The 17,981-nt window shown below is 42.2% G+C and overlaps 1 protein-coding gene across 1 annotated transcript in view; it reads left to right on the top strand.

Annotated features, from left to right (window-relative positions):
* LOC121325289 (chromodomain-helicase-DNA-binding protein 4-like) overlaps positions 1-17,981 on the top strand; it is a 43,399-nt gene that overhangs the window by 10,707 nt on the left and 14,711 nt on the right. The window contains 14 exon segments of the mRNA XM_041267725.1: positions 350-561; positions 1,433-1,564; positions 1,793-1,892; positions 8,592-8,783; positions 9,028-9,228; positions 9,476-9,613; positions 9,906-10,027; positions 10,595-10,768; positions 11,573-11,714; positions 12,142-12,273; positions 12,549-12,666; positions 14,591-14,715; positions 15,684-15,918; positions 17,192-17,364. Coding sequence (XP_041123659.1) covers positions 350-561; positions 1,433-1,564; positions 1,793-1,892; positions 8,592-8,783; positions 9,028-9,228; positions 9,476-9,613; positions 9,906-10,027; positions 10,595-10,768; positions 11,573-11,714; positions 12,142-12,273; positions 12,549-12,666; positions 14,591-14,715; positions 15,684-15,918; positions 17,192-17,364 — 2,196 coding nt within the window.

The following is a 17,981-nucleotide window of genomic DNA, read 5'->3' as shown; positions in this document are numbered from 1 at the left end:
GAAACATGGTGCTGCTTGTAATATAGCATGTACTGTAGATAGGATGCCAAATGGGGCACAAGGGTGATTTTTATCAATCGGAGACCGGTTTTAAATTAACTCGTTAATTAGTCAATTGTTAATGGTCAAGATTTTATTAATTGCTGTACCACTTTAATAATGGAAGTTATTTATTGGGTTTTCGTTTTAAAATAAAAATTGTACATGATTTAGACGTCTATACAGTATAATGCATTGAAAAATGAATTGCTATTAAAGTGGTTTTGCTGTTAAACATGGTATGTTGTTCCAGTTTTCTATTAAATGTGTGCTGTGTTTTCACTGACACACCTCCGTGTGCTCTCTTCAGTTGGAGCTGCACTGCCAGGTGATGTTCAGGAATTACCAACGTAAGAACGATATGGATGAGCCGCCCCCTGTGGACTTCGGATGCGAGGGGGACGAGGACAAGAGCACCAAGCGCAAGAACAAGGACCCCCTGTATGCGGAGATGGAAGAGCGCTTCTACCGCTTCGGTATCAAGCCTGAGTGGATGATGATCCATAGGGTGCTCAACCACAGGTAAGGGGCTGGGCTGGGACACAGGCACTGCACAGGGACCGGGGCTGTGTGTACAAACACTGGACATGCAGTAGAGCAGTACATGCAGTAGTAATCAATACATGTACCAATCCATCCGTCACTATAAAACAAATCTGGGGCTGACAAGCAGGTGAGGATTGATGCTGTTGACTGGGCTAATATACTATTTAGAATGACATTGCTGCTTTTCTTAGACTCTGTAGAGAACAGCAGTCCACACAAACCCAAACATCTGTTTCATTGGGACTGGTAAATTAGCCCGACTTTCAGAGCGAATATTACCCTGCTGTATTCCACGAGACATTGCAGTGAAGCCCTATTTATGACATCACTGTGCCGCTTCCAGTTTTTATTGTGCTGTGTGTTTCATATCGGCACGACTGACCAGGTCACCTGCTTGTGTAAAATCAGACCAGACATCTTTTGGAAGTCCATTCAACTGCCATCCATTCAAAACTGATAATAGGCCACGTGCCTCAGCCACTTAATAGTATTGACTTAATCAACCTTTTTTTTTTCTTTAAATCAAATTGACAATGGACTGAAAGGATGGTAATGATTAGAAAACAAATGTAGCTGGATTTGTAACTTGTATATTAATAATAAAGTGGTATATAATAGATGTACGGGACTGAGTCTCTGCTTGGGTTATATCACCACTCAGTCTCGACTTTGTTTTGCTCTGTTCAGTTCTACTCGTGCTGATATTACAAGCTGACACACATACTCGCACACACTAACATTGAGTGAAATCTATACTCTGCGACTATTATAAGTGTAGTTACTGCTAATAGCTTCCAATAGGGACAGGACTTGCATGTGATAAGGCATCTGTGTGTATCTCTCTCAGCATCGATAAGAAGAACAATGTGCACTACCTGATCAAGTGGAGGGATCTAGCCTACGACCAGGCAACCTGGGAGTCCGAGGACATGGAAATCCCGGAGTACGACTCCTTCAAGCAGAGTTACTGGCACCACAGGCAAGTGAACTCTATCAACCGTAAGCCCATTCTCTCGGGGACAGGCAGCCTCAGTTCAGGGTGTGCTCCCAAAGCAACATTGGAAATGTTGTTGTTTTGGCACCTACAAACAAGCACTAATATTGGATCGTTTATTTGTGTTCCTGAGTCTTGGTCCAGCCTGTAGTGAGCAGTCGCTCTGTAGCAATACTGATTTTGGTTTCCAACTTTTTCACTCTCCCCCTGCAGAGAGCTGATGATGGGGGAGGATGGGCGCCCCGGGAAGAAGGTGAAGCTGAAAGGGAAGCTGAAGAAGCTGGATCGACCCCCGGAGAACCCTGTAGTGGATGTGAGTAACCAGGGAGGCCCCTGACCCACGCTGTCATCATCATCAGTTAAACACCCTGCAGTGCTGCAATACAAATACTAGGAAGGGTCCCCGAGTGTCTTCCTTGGTACAAGCATGGCTGCATAGTGTGCTGGTAGAGCCCTATGGTCAGGGGAGCGCAGGTGTTTTCACTGAGGATTCTGGAGGAAGTGTTCCATTGGCTGTGGTGCACCTGTAGGTTAGGAGGCAAAAACGGCGGGGACTGTTTTTCCTCATCGCACTGCAGAGAACCCTGTTGGCCAGGTGCTCAGAGAGGACACCTGCAGAGGTTGGTAGCTCGCTGACATACGCTTTTGAGTTCCAGGGTGTAGAAGAGGAAGCTGGCTCTTAGGGATGGGACGGTGTAAAATTTGCACGGTATGATAACCATTAAAAAACAAACAAATGTGGTAACCTTAAAATCACGGTATACAGTACATCATGAACGTTCTAAAATAAAGGCTTAAATGAAGAAAGACTAGTGGAAACGCAGTGTAACAAAATGTTTTTTTTTTTTTTTTTTTTGGTTCCTGGGTAGTAAATGTTATTTCCTAATTGCTTATGCCTCAAAAGTATAGAAAATGGTTATTATTCCCCACAAACTTTGCTTTTGTGATCAGGACAGTGATATTTTGAAATTTACCTATTTTCCAGAACATTCCAGATAGATTCAGTGCTGAGTAAACTTGGAGTAACTTCTGGAACTTTCCAGTAATACAAATAGTAGTATAAATACAGGGGCCTTAAGCCCACCGGTTCAGTTTAGTTCCAGCTGCCTAAGTGGATAAATATCTGCATTTTTCTAAGAGATGGCATCAGGAGGCTGCAAGCATCCGGCAGACGCATTTTGCTATGTCTGCGGACAATTTATCAAGACAAGAGCGAAAAAGTACTCCGTGGAAGCATCTGCTAAGATGTGTGAGGCCTACAAGGCATATTTCGGCATGCCTGTCGGAGATCAAGACAAACCTTGGGCACCTCATTTCACCTGCGAACGCTGCAAAAAAACTCTGGAAGGTAAGATGGACAATTGTTGCTCAGAATTTTATGTTATAAAATTTGTTAATTTTAAAAATTAGTAAAAGTTTTTAATTTTAAAATGTTTTACAATTTTCAATGTTATTGAAAAAATATCATATGAAAAATGTTGCGAGAATCTCTTACACATTAGTCATGGGTGAAATAAATGTATTTTTGTAGGATGGTACAGAGGGGAAAAGAGAGCCATGAAGTTTGCTATCCCAAGAATTTGGCTGGAACCCACTGACCACTCAAGCAACTGCTACTTTTGCATGGTGGACCCTTCCAAACGTCGGACTGGCAAGAATGCACCTGCTATCATGTATCCGGACCTTCCTTCATCCATCGCCCCGGTGCCACACTGCCATGAGCTCCCCGTACCAACTCCTCCGGAGAGAGAGCAGCCATCTTTAGAAGAGAGCAGCAAGTCAGAGAGCGAGGAAGACGTTGTAGATCCACATGACAATTTCAGAGGTGGAGCTGAGGAGAGAAACCCATACTACCCCAACCAAAAAGACCTCAACGACTTGATTAGAGATCTTGGTCTCACCAAGTCCAATGCCGAGCTTTTGACGTCTAGGCTCAAGCAGTGGAACTTGTTGGATGAAAGTGTGCAAGTCGCAGATCAGAGGAAGCGTCACCAACCTTTTTCCAGCTTCTTCACCTGTCAAGATGGGCTCTGCTTCTGTCACAATGTGACCAGTCTGTTCGAGGCAATCGGAATCGCCTGTAACCAGAACGAGTGGCGCCTCTTCATTGACAGCTCACCCAGGAGCCTCAAAGCCGTGCTGCTCCATAATGGTAACAAGTACCCATCTCTTCCCCTGGCTCACTCGGTGCACCTCAAAGAGGATTACAACAGCATCAAGACCTTGCTGGACGCCTTGAAGTATGATGAGTATGGCTGGGAGGTCATAGGAGACTTCAAAATGGTGGCATTCCTGATGGGTCTCCAAGGTGGTTTTACCAAGTTTCCCTGCTATCTTTGCCTTTGGGACAGCAGGGACACCAAGGCGCACTACCACAGGCGGGACTGGCCACAGCGGACAGAGTTCTCTGTGGAGAGGAACAACGTCAAGTGGGAGCCACTGGTGGACCCCTGGAAGGTGCTGATGCCACCACTGCACATCAAATTGGGCCTTATGAAACAATTTGTCAGAGCTCTAGATAAGGAGTCGGCAGCCTTCAGGTACCTTCAAGACTTCTTCCCTAAGCTGTCTGAGGCAAAGGTCAAAGCCGGTGTCTTCGTCGGACCACAGACAAAGAAGATCCTGGAGTGCAATGAATTCCCTAAGAAGCTCACTAGTAAGGAGAAAGCAGCTTGGAACAGCTTTGTCGCAGTGGTTCGGGACTTCCTGGGCAATCACAAGGCCGAAAACTATGTGGAGCTGGTTGAGACTCTGGTGAAGAACTACGGCACAATGGGCTGTAGGATGTCCCTCAAAGTCCATATCCTTGATGCTCATCTTGATAAATTCAAGGAGAACATGGGAGCGTACTCGGAGGAGCAAGGCGAGCGCTTCCACCAGGATATACTGGACTTTGAACACCGCTACCAAGGACAGTATAACGAGAACATGATGGGAGACTACATTTGGAGGCAGATTCGTGAAAGTGATTTACAGTATAATTGTAAATCTCGAAAAAACTACTCGCTTATAAATCTTTTGTAGTCATTTTTGTATTACTTTAGTATAAATACATGTTAATTTGGATTCATATGTTTTTTTTTTTTCTGACTTTGTGAACGAAAAGACACACATTCGCCCGTTTTCTCATTGGAAATAGGTAAATTTCAAAATATCACTGTCCTGGTCACAAAAGCAAAGTTTGTGGGGAATAATAGCCATTTTCTATACTTTTGAGGCATAAGCAATTAGGAAATAACACTTACTACCCAGGAACAAAAATTGTGTTGAATAGTGAAATCACTTAAATTACTGTAATTCACAAAATAAAACCAACAAATCAACTTCCTTTCATGGAAGGATTTAAACATTTGGTATTTAGTATTTTACTATGCCAAATAAGTTGGTATGTTTTTATTTTTTTTTATATAGACAGTCATCCATCCATTATCCTTAAGCACTTAATCTTTTTCCTGAGGGTCACGGTGTTTTTAATGTGGATTGGGCTTCCCATACACGCTACAAAACAATAACACACGGCATTTGCCGACATCTATAAACAAATATAAAACAATAAACAAATACAAAATAACACAGGGGCGGAGGGGGGACCCCGTTCTAAAATAAACACTGTACAGGGCTGCTCGCCTGTTGCAGGGAGGGAGAAATATATATATATATATATATATATATATTATATATATATATATATATATATATATATATATATATATATATATATATATATATATATAAAAAATTTGGGTATCATATTTATAAACACAGATGCAGGTAGTGGCCAAATAAAATGGAAACACCAATGTAAAGTCATTTATTAGGGTGTTGGGCCTCCATGTGTGGCCTGTATGCGCCGTGGCATAGTCTACCAGCCAGGAATAATGCAGGAGGGATGCGGCACCATTCTTCAACTCGCACCTGGTTGATGGAGGTGGAAAACGCCGTCTCTGCCGTCATTCCAGAATATCCCATAAACTCAGATGGGTTCAGATCTGGTGACTGAGAAGGCTATGACATATGGATAACATCGGTGTCATGCTCATTAAACTATTGGCTGACCACACGTGCTCTGAATGGGGGCATTGTCATTCTGGAAGACCCCTCCCCCGGCAGGAAAGAAATACTGCAACATGGGGTAAAGATGATCACTCGGTACCATTTAAGTAACGATTAGCATTGACCTTGCACCCAAACCATGCAGGAAAATGCACCCCACAACATTATGGAACCACCAGAACCCTTCACTGTTGGAACCAAGCACTCAAGGCTGTAGAGTTCTTTAGGTTGACGCCACACGTGCACTTGTACATTTGTCGAGAACATGGTGAAGGATGATTCATCTGACCATATCGCATTTCTCAGTCCGTTGCTTGTGCTCTTTGCACAACTGGACTCACAAATGTGCATTGCCAGATGTGATGAGCGGTTTGTGCACTGCAACCTGACTGGTATCCCGCTCTGGAGTTCACGGCGGACCAGTTTTTGATGAAACTGGCTGCTCACACTCCAGTTTGAAATTTCCAGTCACTTGATCTGCAGTGGCTCGCCTGTTTTGCTTTGCAATTCGAATTAATGCACATATACCATGATGCTGGAGTATGCGCTTCCGCCCACTGTTGCCCTTTGCTTTGTCTTTCCCTCAGAGTTCCATGCCGACATCACTTTAGACCAGTGGTTTCAAACTCGATTTACATGCGGGCCAATGTCGACCCTGAAATTGTTATGTAGGGCCAATGACGTTACAGAAGATGGTTTTTATGGTTGAGAGTAACGCAGGCATAGCTCTGTCATGAATATAGGTTGTCAAAAAGCACTTTGTTTTTTCGCTTGTTCAGCAACCACGTGACAGCAAAAAAAAAAAGAAAAAAAAAGAAAAAAAAACTTAAGGATCTGACTACTCTTCTTTCATGTCACACTTTTTGTGTTTGGTTGATTTGGAATAAAAAAATCAATCTGGGATTCTTGCATGTTGGATTAAGATTTGGTGCATTTTGAAATGATTCATGTCAGATTGATTTTGAATAAAAATTCAGCTTCAATTCGGCATTTTTGCTTTTTCATTTGCGTTTTAATTATTTAACAAATTAGATAGACAGAGAACTGCATACGTGAAACGAACAGGTACGTGTAATTCTAATTTTATTCATATTTGAACATGTGTCCAGCTCATGGTTTGTTTCTAAAATCCTTTGCAAAAGCGTTTTTATTTGTATCACACAAAAAAACGCCTCCATGAACACCTGATACCTTGTTTTGTTCCGAGGACCAACTTGAAACCACAGACAGTTTGGTTAGTGTTTTTTTTTTTTTTTTTTTTTTTTCTGTTGTACTATTCATTAAAAAATGCTGTATCCGAACACGGTATATATAATATGTATTGTATGTTCTCAATACTGCCTCTTTAAAATTGCAGCAGAAAATAGTAGCAGTGTAACATCACTGCCTTAAGTATCTTTTACAAACTAATCGGTTGTTAAGTAGTGGACTCATGCTAGCTGCAACCACCAACATTCAAGCTTTCTCGTACTCCCTTTGCTGCTTGTTGCATCCAAACGAACACATAGAATGTGGATAACATTTCCAGTCTAAGACATGCCCTCCCCCAGTGTCACAGACAAGCGCTCATACAGCTGACTGCAGCAGCAGGAAAAACAACATCCAGGAACAGCGATCTTGTTCTAAATCTCCAGAGTTCTCTGGGGCGCTACAGTGTTTTAACACAGCATGGTATGAATGAAGGACATTTTGTAAAGTATTTAGTTTTGTTAGCTATGTTTATTTTAGGACTATTGACAATATAAAAAAGTCCAGAGTTTCCAATATCACAATATATTATCAAATGTCATGGTGTAGGATCAGGAATATTTTTTTTGCGCTTACATATATACATTGTTTCGATGGCAACGTTGGAATGTAAATGCCGTATTACTTCAGTTTGGCGCCGCCCTCGTATTGATGCCACAGTCATATATCAGTTTTATAAGAGGCCGCCCTCGAGTAAACGCTGCTATCAAAGAAACGTTAAGATTGTTTTTTGTTTGTTTTTTTTTTCTCCACCTATTAAAAAAAAAAAAAAGAGTAATCAAATAGATGTGCAATGCCCCCGAAGAAACGGGAGCCTCAATCTAGCACGAAAATTACAAACTAATGCAAACACATATAGTGAGCACATTTTAATTTATGGTGGTACAGTTCTGAAAGAGAATCCAAAATTAACTATGTACAGAACAGCAGTCCTTCTGAAGTTTTTCTAGGTGGTTTTGTTTTTAGTTAAATTGTAATACCTGTACAAATAAAAACAATGTGCTTACTATCTAGGAGAGATTTATTTTTGGTTTCTCATGTAGAGAAATTACAAACAAGCAATTTACATTGAGAAAGAGTAGGATATACTGTAGTTTTTACTGAAATCAGTTGATATTCTGAGGTAATTTTTAGTGAAGAAAAACATCTACGTCTCACTCTTAACTGCCACACCAACATTGTCCCACCCCTTAACAACAAATACACTCCCGATTCGCTGGTACAGTACTCCCCTGACCCTCCAACTCCCACCTAACAGGCTTGTGGTAACTGTCACCAATAAATGTACTGTAGTCAAAGTAGGTTCGCCACACACGCTGCTACATACAGGTAGGCTACCGTATTAAAGAAAATAAGCAACCGCGATACTTGTAATTTAAATATTTCAGCATTTGAAAATCGTATTAATAAAGGCTGCCCTTGTATAATCGACGCCCTCGTTTAAGAGCCGCAGTCATTTTGATCAATTTAAAATAAACGCCGCTGCACCAAATTGAAGTAATATGGTGGATGCAGAAATCTTCATATGAACCTGCATACACTTTCTGTTAGACCTAGTGATACAATACGTTACATTATTCAGAACTTTTCAGTTACGACTGAAAACACGGACATGAAAAAAGCACAGATGGAAAGTGTATGTGAATAACAGTAAATACAGTGGTATAATCAAACATATCCACAGAAATGAAATTCTCATTTATCCCCCCAGCCCACGATCAAGTTCGACCGGCAGCCGGATTACTTGGACTCCACGGGGGGCACGCTGCACGGGTACCAGCTGGAGGGGCTGAACTGGCTGCGCTTCTCCTGGGCTCAGGGCACCGACACCATCCTGGCAGACGAGATGGGGCTGGGCAAAACTGTGCAGACCGCAGTGTTCCTGTCCTCGCTGTACAAGGAGGTGAGGTGCTACAGGCACTATGGAGGGGAGACACAGTCTATATAGACACTACAGACTGCTAATCTTAAACAACAAAAAAGATAACTGCACTTACCCTTTTAGAAATATATAGAACTTGTGCTTTGTCATTAACATTCAGAGTAAGATCTACACTCTGCGACCATTATAAGTGTAGTTACTGCTAATAGCTTCCAATAGGGACAGGGCTTAAGGCATCTCTCTCTTTGTTTCTCTCGTATTCCAGGGTCACTCAAAGGGGCCCTTCCTTGTTAGCGCCCCTCTCTCTACCATTATAAACTGGGAGCGCGAGTTTGAGTTGTGGGCGCCTGAATTGTACGTAGTCACGTATGTGGGAGACAAGGACAGCCGAGCCGTGATCCGTGAGAACGAGTTCTCCTTTGAGGACAACGCAATCCGAGGGGGAAAGAAGGCGTCCAGGATGAAGGTACTCGATACAGCAATACACTGGTACACTTAATACAGCAATACACTTATCCATACATCAGTACACAGCTTGGTTTAATCAATCCATAAACACAGGACAATCGCAGGTAATCAGTACATGCACCAATCCATCCATCACTATAAAACACTCAATAAAAATACCAAAGTTCTGTGGCAAACGTGGCTAGAGTCTTCCTCTGTCTGTCATTGTATTTAAAAAAACAAAATCTCTTCTCTCACTTGTGCAGAAAGAGGCGTCTGTGAAGTTTCATGTGCTTCTTACCTCCTATGAGCTGATCACCATCGACATGGCCATACTGGGATCCATCAACTGGGCAGCACTGGTGGTGGACGAGGCCCACAGGCTCAAGAACAACCAGTCCAAGGTGAGTGGAGGGGATGGGGTCTGAGCAGTAATCCAGAACTGCGTATGTAGTGTTGGCTCTGCTGTAATGCTGCGGAGCATTGCTGCCCTCCTGTGGTGGCCTTGTGGAGGTACAGTAATAAATATGTAATGGTTTGCTCTGACCACCTTTTGTAGAGCAGTGATGCCACCCAGTGGTAGCCAAGTAGTATAAGTGTTACCTGTTTGTTCCTACATTGAGATGCTCTGAATGTGGTTGCATCGTGGTGTAGGTCACTGATGTTTTTGTATGTTTTTTTTTTTTTGTTCCTCAGTTTTTCCGTGTGCTGAATAACTACCCTTTGCAACACAAGCTGCTTCTCACAGGAACCCCCCTGCAGAATAACCTAGAGGAGCTTTTCCACCTGCTCAACTTCCTCACCCCAGAGAGGTTCAAGTGAGTCTGTCCGGACTGCACAGCGCACTGGTGCTATAGGAAAGAGAACCACTCGCACTGCAGAGCTGTGTATAGGAAAGAGAACCATTCGTACTGCAGAGCTGTGTAGAGGTCTATAGGAAAGAGAACTCCACAACACTGCAGAGCACTCTTGAAATACAATGAGCCGATTTCATTAGCTGCCCCTATGTTGTCAATGTGTACAGTTACTTGGGACTGAGAGAGTTGAATTGATATAATTCGAGGGTTTCAGACTTATTAATCTAGTTTCTGCAGGTTTTCCCCTCTGCATTGGTGAGATTGATTCACAGTTACTGTTTCGTTTTGTCTTTTCTCCTTGTCACTGACCCGGAGGAATTTGAGGTATTGTATTGCTTTGTCTGTAATGTGGAGAGTTGGTGAGATTGAGTCTCCATGTTTTATTTTTCATCTGGATGGCTTCTGGTGGCTATTTATTTATTTATTTATTTATTTATTTATTTATTTATATTTCTCCCCTCCTCATCGGTAACCTGGAGGAGCTTGTGATTTTGTATTTTACTTTTTTTTTTTCTTCCCTCTCTGCAGTAACCTGGAGGGCTTCCTGGAGGAGTTTGCTGACATTGCAAAGGAGGATCAAATCAAGAAGCTGCATGACATGCTTGGGCCCCACATGCTGAGGAGGCTGAAGGCCGACGTCTTCAAGAACATGCCATCCAAGACAGAGTTGATCGTCAGGGTGGAGCTGAGCCCTATGCAGAAGTGAGGAGTGAGACTGTGAGGGATGTGTCGAATCTGGAATTAGTTTCTAGTGTGAACAGAACAAAGCTGCATTAACTAACTTGGATTTCACTGCCAGGTTGAACTCCTGGATTGATTGTGCTGAAGTGTGGAAACAGTATACCTGTGTGTGGGAGAGACCTGAGATCTGTGTGGAGGGGTGGCTGGTCTGTCTGAAGGCTGCAGACCATGTCCCACAATCATGCATTAAGTTTTTCACTAAAATGTAATGATTCCTAGCTGGTGAATGCTTATGACATCCTTCCACCCCTCTCTGAAACAAAGCGGGCATTGTAGGGGCTCCAGTTTGTCTCGATTCCCTCGTAGTTTTAGCTGCAGGAAGGCACACCAGCTTCCTCCCTGCTTGAAGCTTTGTCACTCCAGGGATAGAAATGAGACTCCCATTACATAGCAGCTTGATTCATTCATTCCTGGTAGTAAAACCTGGATTGGGGTGGAAACTGTTGTGCAACTTATTTCCATCGCTGCACTCATGAACTAAACAAACAGCCTGCTGATCCCCACAGGACTAGGTTTGGTATCAAACTGGACATGACTGTGGAACAGATCTATTTTAATAATTAAACCAGCTTCTGCTCAACAGTATATAATGAAGTAAAAGGCAGGTCTCCAAATTTATAGGGTGGTGGCTGGATTAGTACGGACTTTGGCACTATGTAGACCCACCTCTCTTATATCATTACAATGAGAATCCCAAGCATAGCTTCTCAATGCTGAGGACAGACTCTTCACACTGGTGTGTTTATTTTTTCTCTCCAATTTCAGGAAGTACTACAAGTTCATCCTGACCAGGAATTTCGATGCTCTGAACACCAGGGGCGGGGGCAATCAGGTCTCCCTGCTCAACGTGGTGATGGACCTCAAGAAGTGCTGCAACCACCCCTACCTCTTCCCAGTTGCAGCAATGGTATGCTCTGCCACTTGGAGAAACTGCATCCACTGGGCTGTACCAGCTCCCCTTTAGAGGGGGGCATCTGTCTGTAAAACACTCAATTGTACTATAAAATACAAAAAAATTAAATATAATGCCAAACATTTAAACTGGAATTCTTTTCAGTGTCAGGACTTTGAGTTGAAATGTTTGTTCTTAGTATTAAATATTTAAATTCTGTAAGTGTGTATGTTATGTTATTTTTAATTATTTTAATATATTTTATTAAGTTTGAAGACTATATAAATTGTAAGCAGACATTTTTAGTTTAAGATATTGTACAGATCGCAAATGGGCAGCATGCAAAGCCCATCAGTGATACAAAGTAGCTGTAGTATGGCTTGCAGATCAGTGCAGCTGTTGTAGCTGCAGTATTGATCCGCGTCTCTTGTGCCCCCTGTAGGAGGCCCCAAAGATGCCAAATGGAATGTACGATGGCAGCACACTCACCAAGGCTGCCGGGAAGCTGTTCCTGCTGCAGAAGATGCTGCGAAAACTGAAGGAAGGCGGACACAGAGTGCTGATCTTTTCACAGGTGAACAGAGACACAAACCACACACACACAGAGTGCTCATCTTTACAGGTTAACACAGATTCGCACACAGAGATAGAAGCATTTTTAGTTAATGTCTTGAAGACTAGTCTTGCCACAGTATTTATGATTGCTAGTAAACTACAAACTGCACAGTTTTTATATTTGGGTGATTTTCTGTGCATTTGAAAGAAAAAGGCACATCTCGAGGGCAGGCAGCTTGCTTCTCACTAGCTGGTGGAATTATGTCTTGAAAGTTGCTATCTCTGTTTTCTCAGATGACAAAGATGCTAGATTTGCTGGAGGATTTCCTGGAACACGAGGGGTACAAGTACGAACGCATCGATGGAGGAATCACAGGGGGCATGAGGCAGGAGGCCATTGACAGGTTCAATGGTGAGTATAGCGCCCCCCGGTGGGGTGGCCCCACCGGGCAGGTTCCCCGTCCAAGTTGGGTGGGCCTCTCAAGGGGGGGGGTCCAAACCTCCCCCCCCCCGACCAAGTGGGGTGGGTGAAGGTTTCACCCCACCCACACCCCCTCTCTCCGTCCAAGGTGGACTCCACCCCTGGGGACCCCTTGGGGGTCCCCCAACTCCATCAGGGGAGGGTGGGTTATTGGTGGGGCAGGTTTATTGGGAAGGTGTGGGGGTGGGGTAGGTTCATGGTGTGGGTGAGTTGATGGGAGGGGGGGCAGATTCAGTGAGGTGGTGTGGGGGGGGCAGGTTTAGGTGAGAGGAATGAGGGTAGGTTCAGGGTGGTGCTGGGAGGGGCAGGTTCAGTGGGTTTGGTTGAGGTGAGCGGCGGGGGGGCAGATTCAGTGCGTAGTTGAGAGAAGGGGGAGGAGTTGGGGGTGGGAGAGCAGGTTCAGGGGAAGGGAGTATTCTGTTTCGAAGTGTTCGGCGGCCCCCTCTAACCAAGTTGATGTGCATTTCATTTTCATGCTGCCTTTTCTGTGTATTGCATAGCAAGAATGTATGAGAAAGTACACTGAACTTGATTACAGTTAGCCACCAAACATGTAGAGACAATCCTTCAATATAAATAAAAACAAACAGCTGATATGTTCTAAAGTTGGGGTTCTAATGGCTTCCAATGAGGACGTGACTTCTAATTTGCATCAGTGTTCCTAACCTGGGTTGGACACAGCAGGCATTCTATTAATAAAGTAGGTCCTTGCATTTTGCTAAATTTCTATAAATTATCCTTTTCGACTTGTCTTGAAAGTGAGATCACACCTGCATGCTATGGGGCGGGTGTGTGTGTCTTGGAGGTCTTCACGAGTCTACGAGGACCTATACCGAACAGTTTTTCGAGTGCAAAATTGTTACCCAACACTCGGGTTGGTCAGGTCCAATTTTGTTTACTCGGTAATACAGAAACTATTGATCTTTACTAGTAGAGGCTCTCTTTGGTACTAAAAATCATTGTTTATAATTCCTGTTGCGTGGATTGGCTTCCCCCAGTAGCACATGACACGGCTTGCAGAGCGCAGCCGCAGACACGGGACCCACATCGAAGGGGTTTCTTTTAGATCATTTTTAAGTCAGGAGTAATGGATTTGTGTATGAAGGATGTGAAAAACTTAAATGAATTCCATGAACAAAAGCTCACAGAAAAATGCAAGTCTATGGTGTGGGAATTGTTTGTTTTGTTGTGAACAAAGAAGGAAAATTTCCCTTTCATTTCAATTCCATTTGCTGTTGTTAAGTTTGTAATAAAATCACGCATTTATGAGTTTGTAGTTAAGTTCATTTGGTTTTCAGATAATACATTTATCTTTTACATAAACATATTTAATTTTACAGTCCTTGTGTAGGTTCATGATGGAATAAACACTGTCTGTAGTTCAGTCAGATTTCCAGGTTGACTGGAAAAAAGCACTGCTCTAATATTGTGTCAGTGCATATACTAAGCTGGAGAAAGGAAAAGAGTTCCACTGTTTTTTTGGGCCAGGTCTGACAAGAATTTTACATAGTCAGGTTGATTTAATTTGGACCCGTGGAGACCTCTAGTGTGTTTACTCACTCTCACAAACAAACATGTCAGAACTTATCAATATCACACAGATACCCTCTGTGCTATAGATTTCTGCAGGCAGTAGTAACGCTAAACCACTTCCCAACTAAAACAACTGGTTCACTTTCAAAATGTGAATTTGGATGGTTTTTTGTTATGGTTCACAAAATGTGTACCCCCTTTACAGAATTTCCCAATATGAAATATTGGTATGATCTGTTAAATGTTCTTCTTCCTCTGGTTTGTTTGCTCCCCTGTTGGATCGATTTACCTGTGCTGAATGTTGTTTGTGGTGTGTCTGCAGCCCCAGGCGCCCCTCAGTTCTGCTTCCTGCTGTCGACCCGTGCCGGAGGTTTGGGGATCAATCTGGCCACTGCTGACACTGTGGTGATCTACGACTCTGACTGGAACCCACACAACGATATCCAGGTACCCACGCAACGCAGCTCTGTGTACTCTGGAGCGCAGTGTGTTCATCTGGCCACAGCAGATACAGTGCGAGCGGTCAGTCTGTGATATAAACTGTGAAGTAGACAGATTCATTAGGGGAGGAAACAAGTCTGATCCATCACTAATACCCACGCTGGACTCCGCACACTTTAGACAACAGCACACTTTGTTTAATGTTTTGATGGGTTGTGTTTTAAAGGGCAGAGGAGTTAAGCAACGTGGAACGGGGGAGAAACTTTTTTTTTTTTCACTTTTTTTCTTCAATTTGTATTTTAATACCTCATAGAAAACACTAATTGAATACTGTGTTAAATCCTTGTTGAATTTAATATAAAATAAGAAAGTTGACTCATTTTTTTTATAGTTTAACCCTTAGTGGTCCATTTGTCAGGTCCAATTTATTTTCACATGCACTGTTTAAAAGGCACTGCATAGCAAAATGACACAATGCATCTCTAGCCAAGTTCCACCCCTTGTTCGCTGTATTTTTCACATACCTGTAGGTGGTCATGCATACAAATAAATCTCTCCTGATCACTAGTTTTTTCATCAAGCTCCTCAGTAATGCTATCAAAGCCATTATTTTGTTACTGTAACATCTCAAAAAACTTTGCAAATATATTTTGAGTGCTGGATGCAGAAGCAGCTATCTTTGTTTTGTGTATAGGGGGTATATGTATTGCTCAGATACAGTCCCTTATTTTTTCGGCCTTTATCGGTCTCACTCGGCCAAAAAAACGACCGGAGACCTGTGCTTGACATCTTTATATATGTGTGTGTGTGTGTGTGTATATATATATATATATATATATATATATATATATATATATATATATATATATATATATATATATATATATATATATATATATATATATATATATATATATATATATATATATATATATATATATAAGTATGTATGTTACGTAATATTTTCTCTGTAGGCATTCAGCCGTGCTCACCGTATCGGGCAGAACAGGAAGGTGATGATCTACCGCTTCGTGACGAAGGCCTCGGTTGAGGAGCGCATCACGCAGGTGGCCAAGAAGAAGATGATGCTGACCCACCTGGTGGTGCGGCCCGGCCTGGGCTCAAAGACCGGCTCCATGTCTAAGCAGGAGCTTGACGACATCCTTAAGTTCGGCACGGAGGAGCTGTTCAAGGACGAGTTTGGGGAGGGTAGGCTGTACACAGGGGGGTCCATAGATGGAGAGGTGATGCCAAGAGTGAGGGAGGCCTGTCTTTTCCTCAGTGTGATGTCATTTGAGATGTTGTGGAATCTTAATACATCTCAAATTTCAAGTTTTGGTGAACATAACAAATATATTCTGGAAGCTTTGGATTTGTCTAGATATGCTTGACTCATCAGCTGCAGTGTGGCTGAGTTGTGAAGGCTGTGAGTGAACCTGGACAAGCAGCTCCAGCATTGCAGGGGATTGTGATGTCAGTGCCGAGAGAATCAATGTTCACATTAGAAATATGACATCAAACTGTGGACTGGAATCACCAGGTCTCTCAACAGTAACCTGAAGCTCACGATTGCTGTATTTTTGTATATGTGTAGAGATGCAGTAGAGTCAATTATCAGATATTTGATCAGCTGTACTGTCTAATCAACCGAAGGTACCTGTAATCATATGATGAATTATGCACACAGCTTTTGCTACTAAAACGACTACGAGATTTAGCTGCCAATAAAAGGACCAGCAGACTAAAGCAAATGAAAATTACAGAATTATTCAGATCGCCAAAACTTTAGATGCAGCATTGTGTTCTTTCAATTCTCACAGTTTAGCAAATTGTCACCTTGTTTTTGTTTTTTCTTCTATTTCATCAGTGAGGGCTGGAGATCCTGTTATTGAGCAGCTAAGAACTTTTATTAATTTCAATTGCATGTTATTAGTGCCTTAACAAGAAGTATCACAGTAAAGACACTTACATTTTTGAAGTTTAATGATTCCTAAAGTTCTGTAATTATTTCAGTTGTACTGAATTATTTAGATTTTTTGAAGTTTGGTATATGGTATGTTTAATTACAGTATTTCATTACCTTAGCTATAGGTGTTGAATTTTATTGAGTTGTAATAATTTAATGATTTATAAAGCTGTGCAGTTTTGTATGTTTAATGTGATTAGAAAAGTTTACTAGCTATATCGTCTGTAGGTAATTGTGTGTGTTAACTTTATTATATACATTAAAGGTACAGTAATTAACTTTGAATATCCATACAAATATGCAAACTAGTATTGCTCCCAATCTGGATAACTGACTCTACTGTACATTACACACCAATACGGTACTGGCATATCTTCGCACTGTTCCGTGTAATAGAGACTGCAGGCTGTAAGTCGTGTATTTGTATTGCTCTATGCAGTAAGGTAGTTGTAGGTTTGGAGGGGTGTGTGTGTAATGTTAGCCAAGCTCACTGACTGTGTTTCCGATGCTATGCAGGAGAGAACAAGGAGGGCGAGGACAGCAGTGTGATCCACTATGATGACAAAGCCATCGACCGGCTGCTGGACCGCAACCAGGACGCTACGGACGACACAGAGATCCAGAGTATGAATGAGTACCTGAGCTCCTTCAAAGTGGCACAGTACGTTGTGAAGGATGAGGAGGAGGCGGTGAGTACAGTCTGAGGGCGGAGATCCAGAACGGTACACACGCAGACCTTGGTGGTGGGGTGTGTGGGGGGGGGGGATTCAGCTTTGAAAATTAATTTGGAAAGAATTAGCTGTGAATCACTATAACACAATTTTTGTTCCTGGGTAGTAAGTGTTATTTCCTAATTGCTTATGCCTCAAAAGTATAGAAAATAGCTATTATTCCCCACAAACTTTGCTTTTGTGACCAGGACAGTGATATTTAAAAATATCACTATTTCCAATGGGCAAACGGGCAAACATGTGTCTTTTTGTTCACAGTCAGAAAAAAACAACATATGAATCCAAATTAACATGTATTTATACTAAAGTAATACAAAAATGACTACAAAAGATTTAGACGCGAGTAGTTTTTCGAGATTTACGATTATACTTCTAAATCTTTTGTAGTCATTTTTGTATTACTTTAGTATAAATACATGTTAATTTGGATTCATATGTTGTTTTTTTCTGACTGTGAACAAAAAGACACATGTTTGCCCGTTTGCCCATTGGAAATAGTGATATTTTGAAATATCACTGTTCTGGTCACAAAAGCAAAGTTTGTGGGGAATAATAGCCATTTTCTATACTTTTGA

This window comes from Polyodon spathula, chromosome 13 (assembly GCF_017654505.1).
Source record: "Polyodon spathula isolate WHYD16114869_AA chromosome 13, ASM1765450v1, whole genome shotgun sequence".
NCBI lineage: Eukaryota > Metazoa > Chordata > Actinopteri > Acipenseriformes > Polyodontidae > Polyodon > Polyodon spathula.
The sequence above is the reverse complement of the archived record's forward strand: the minus strand, read 5'-3'. Positions and strand labels throughout refer to the sequence as shown.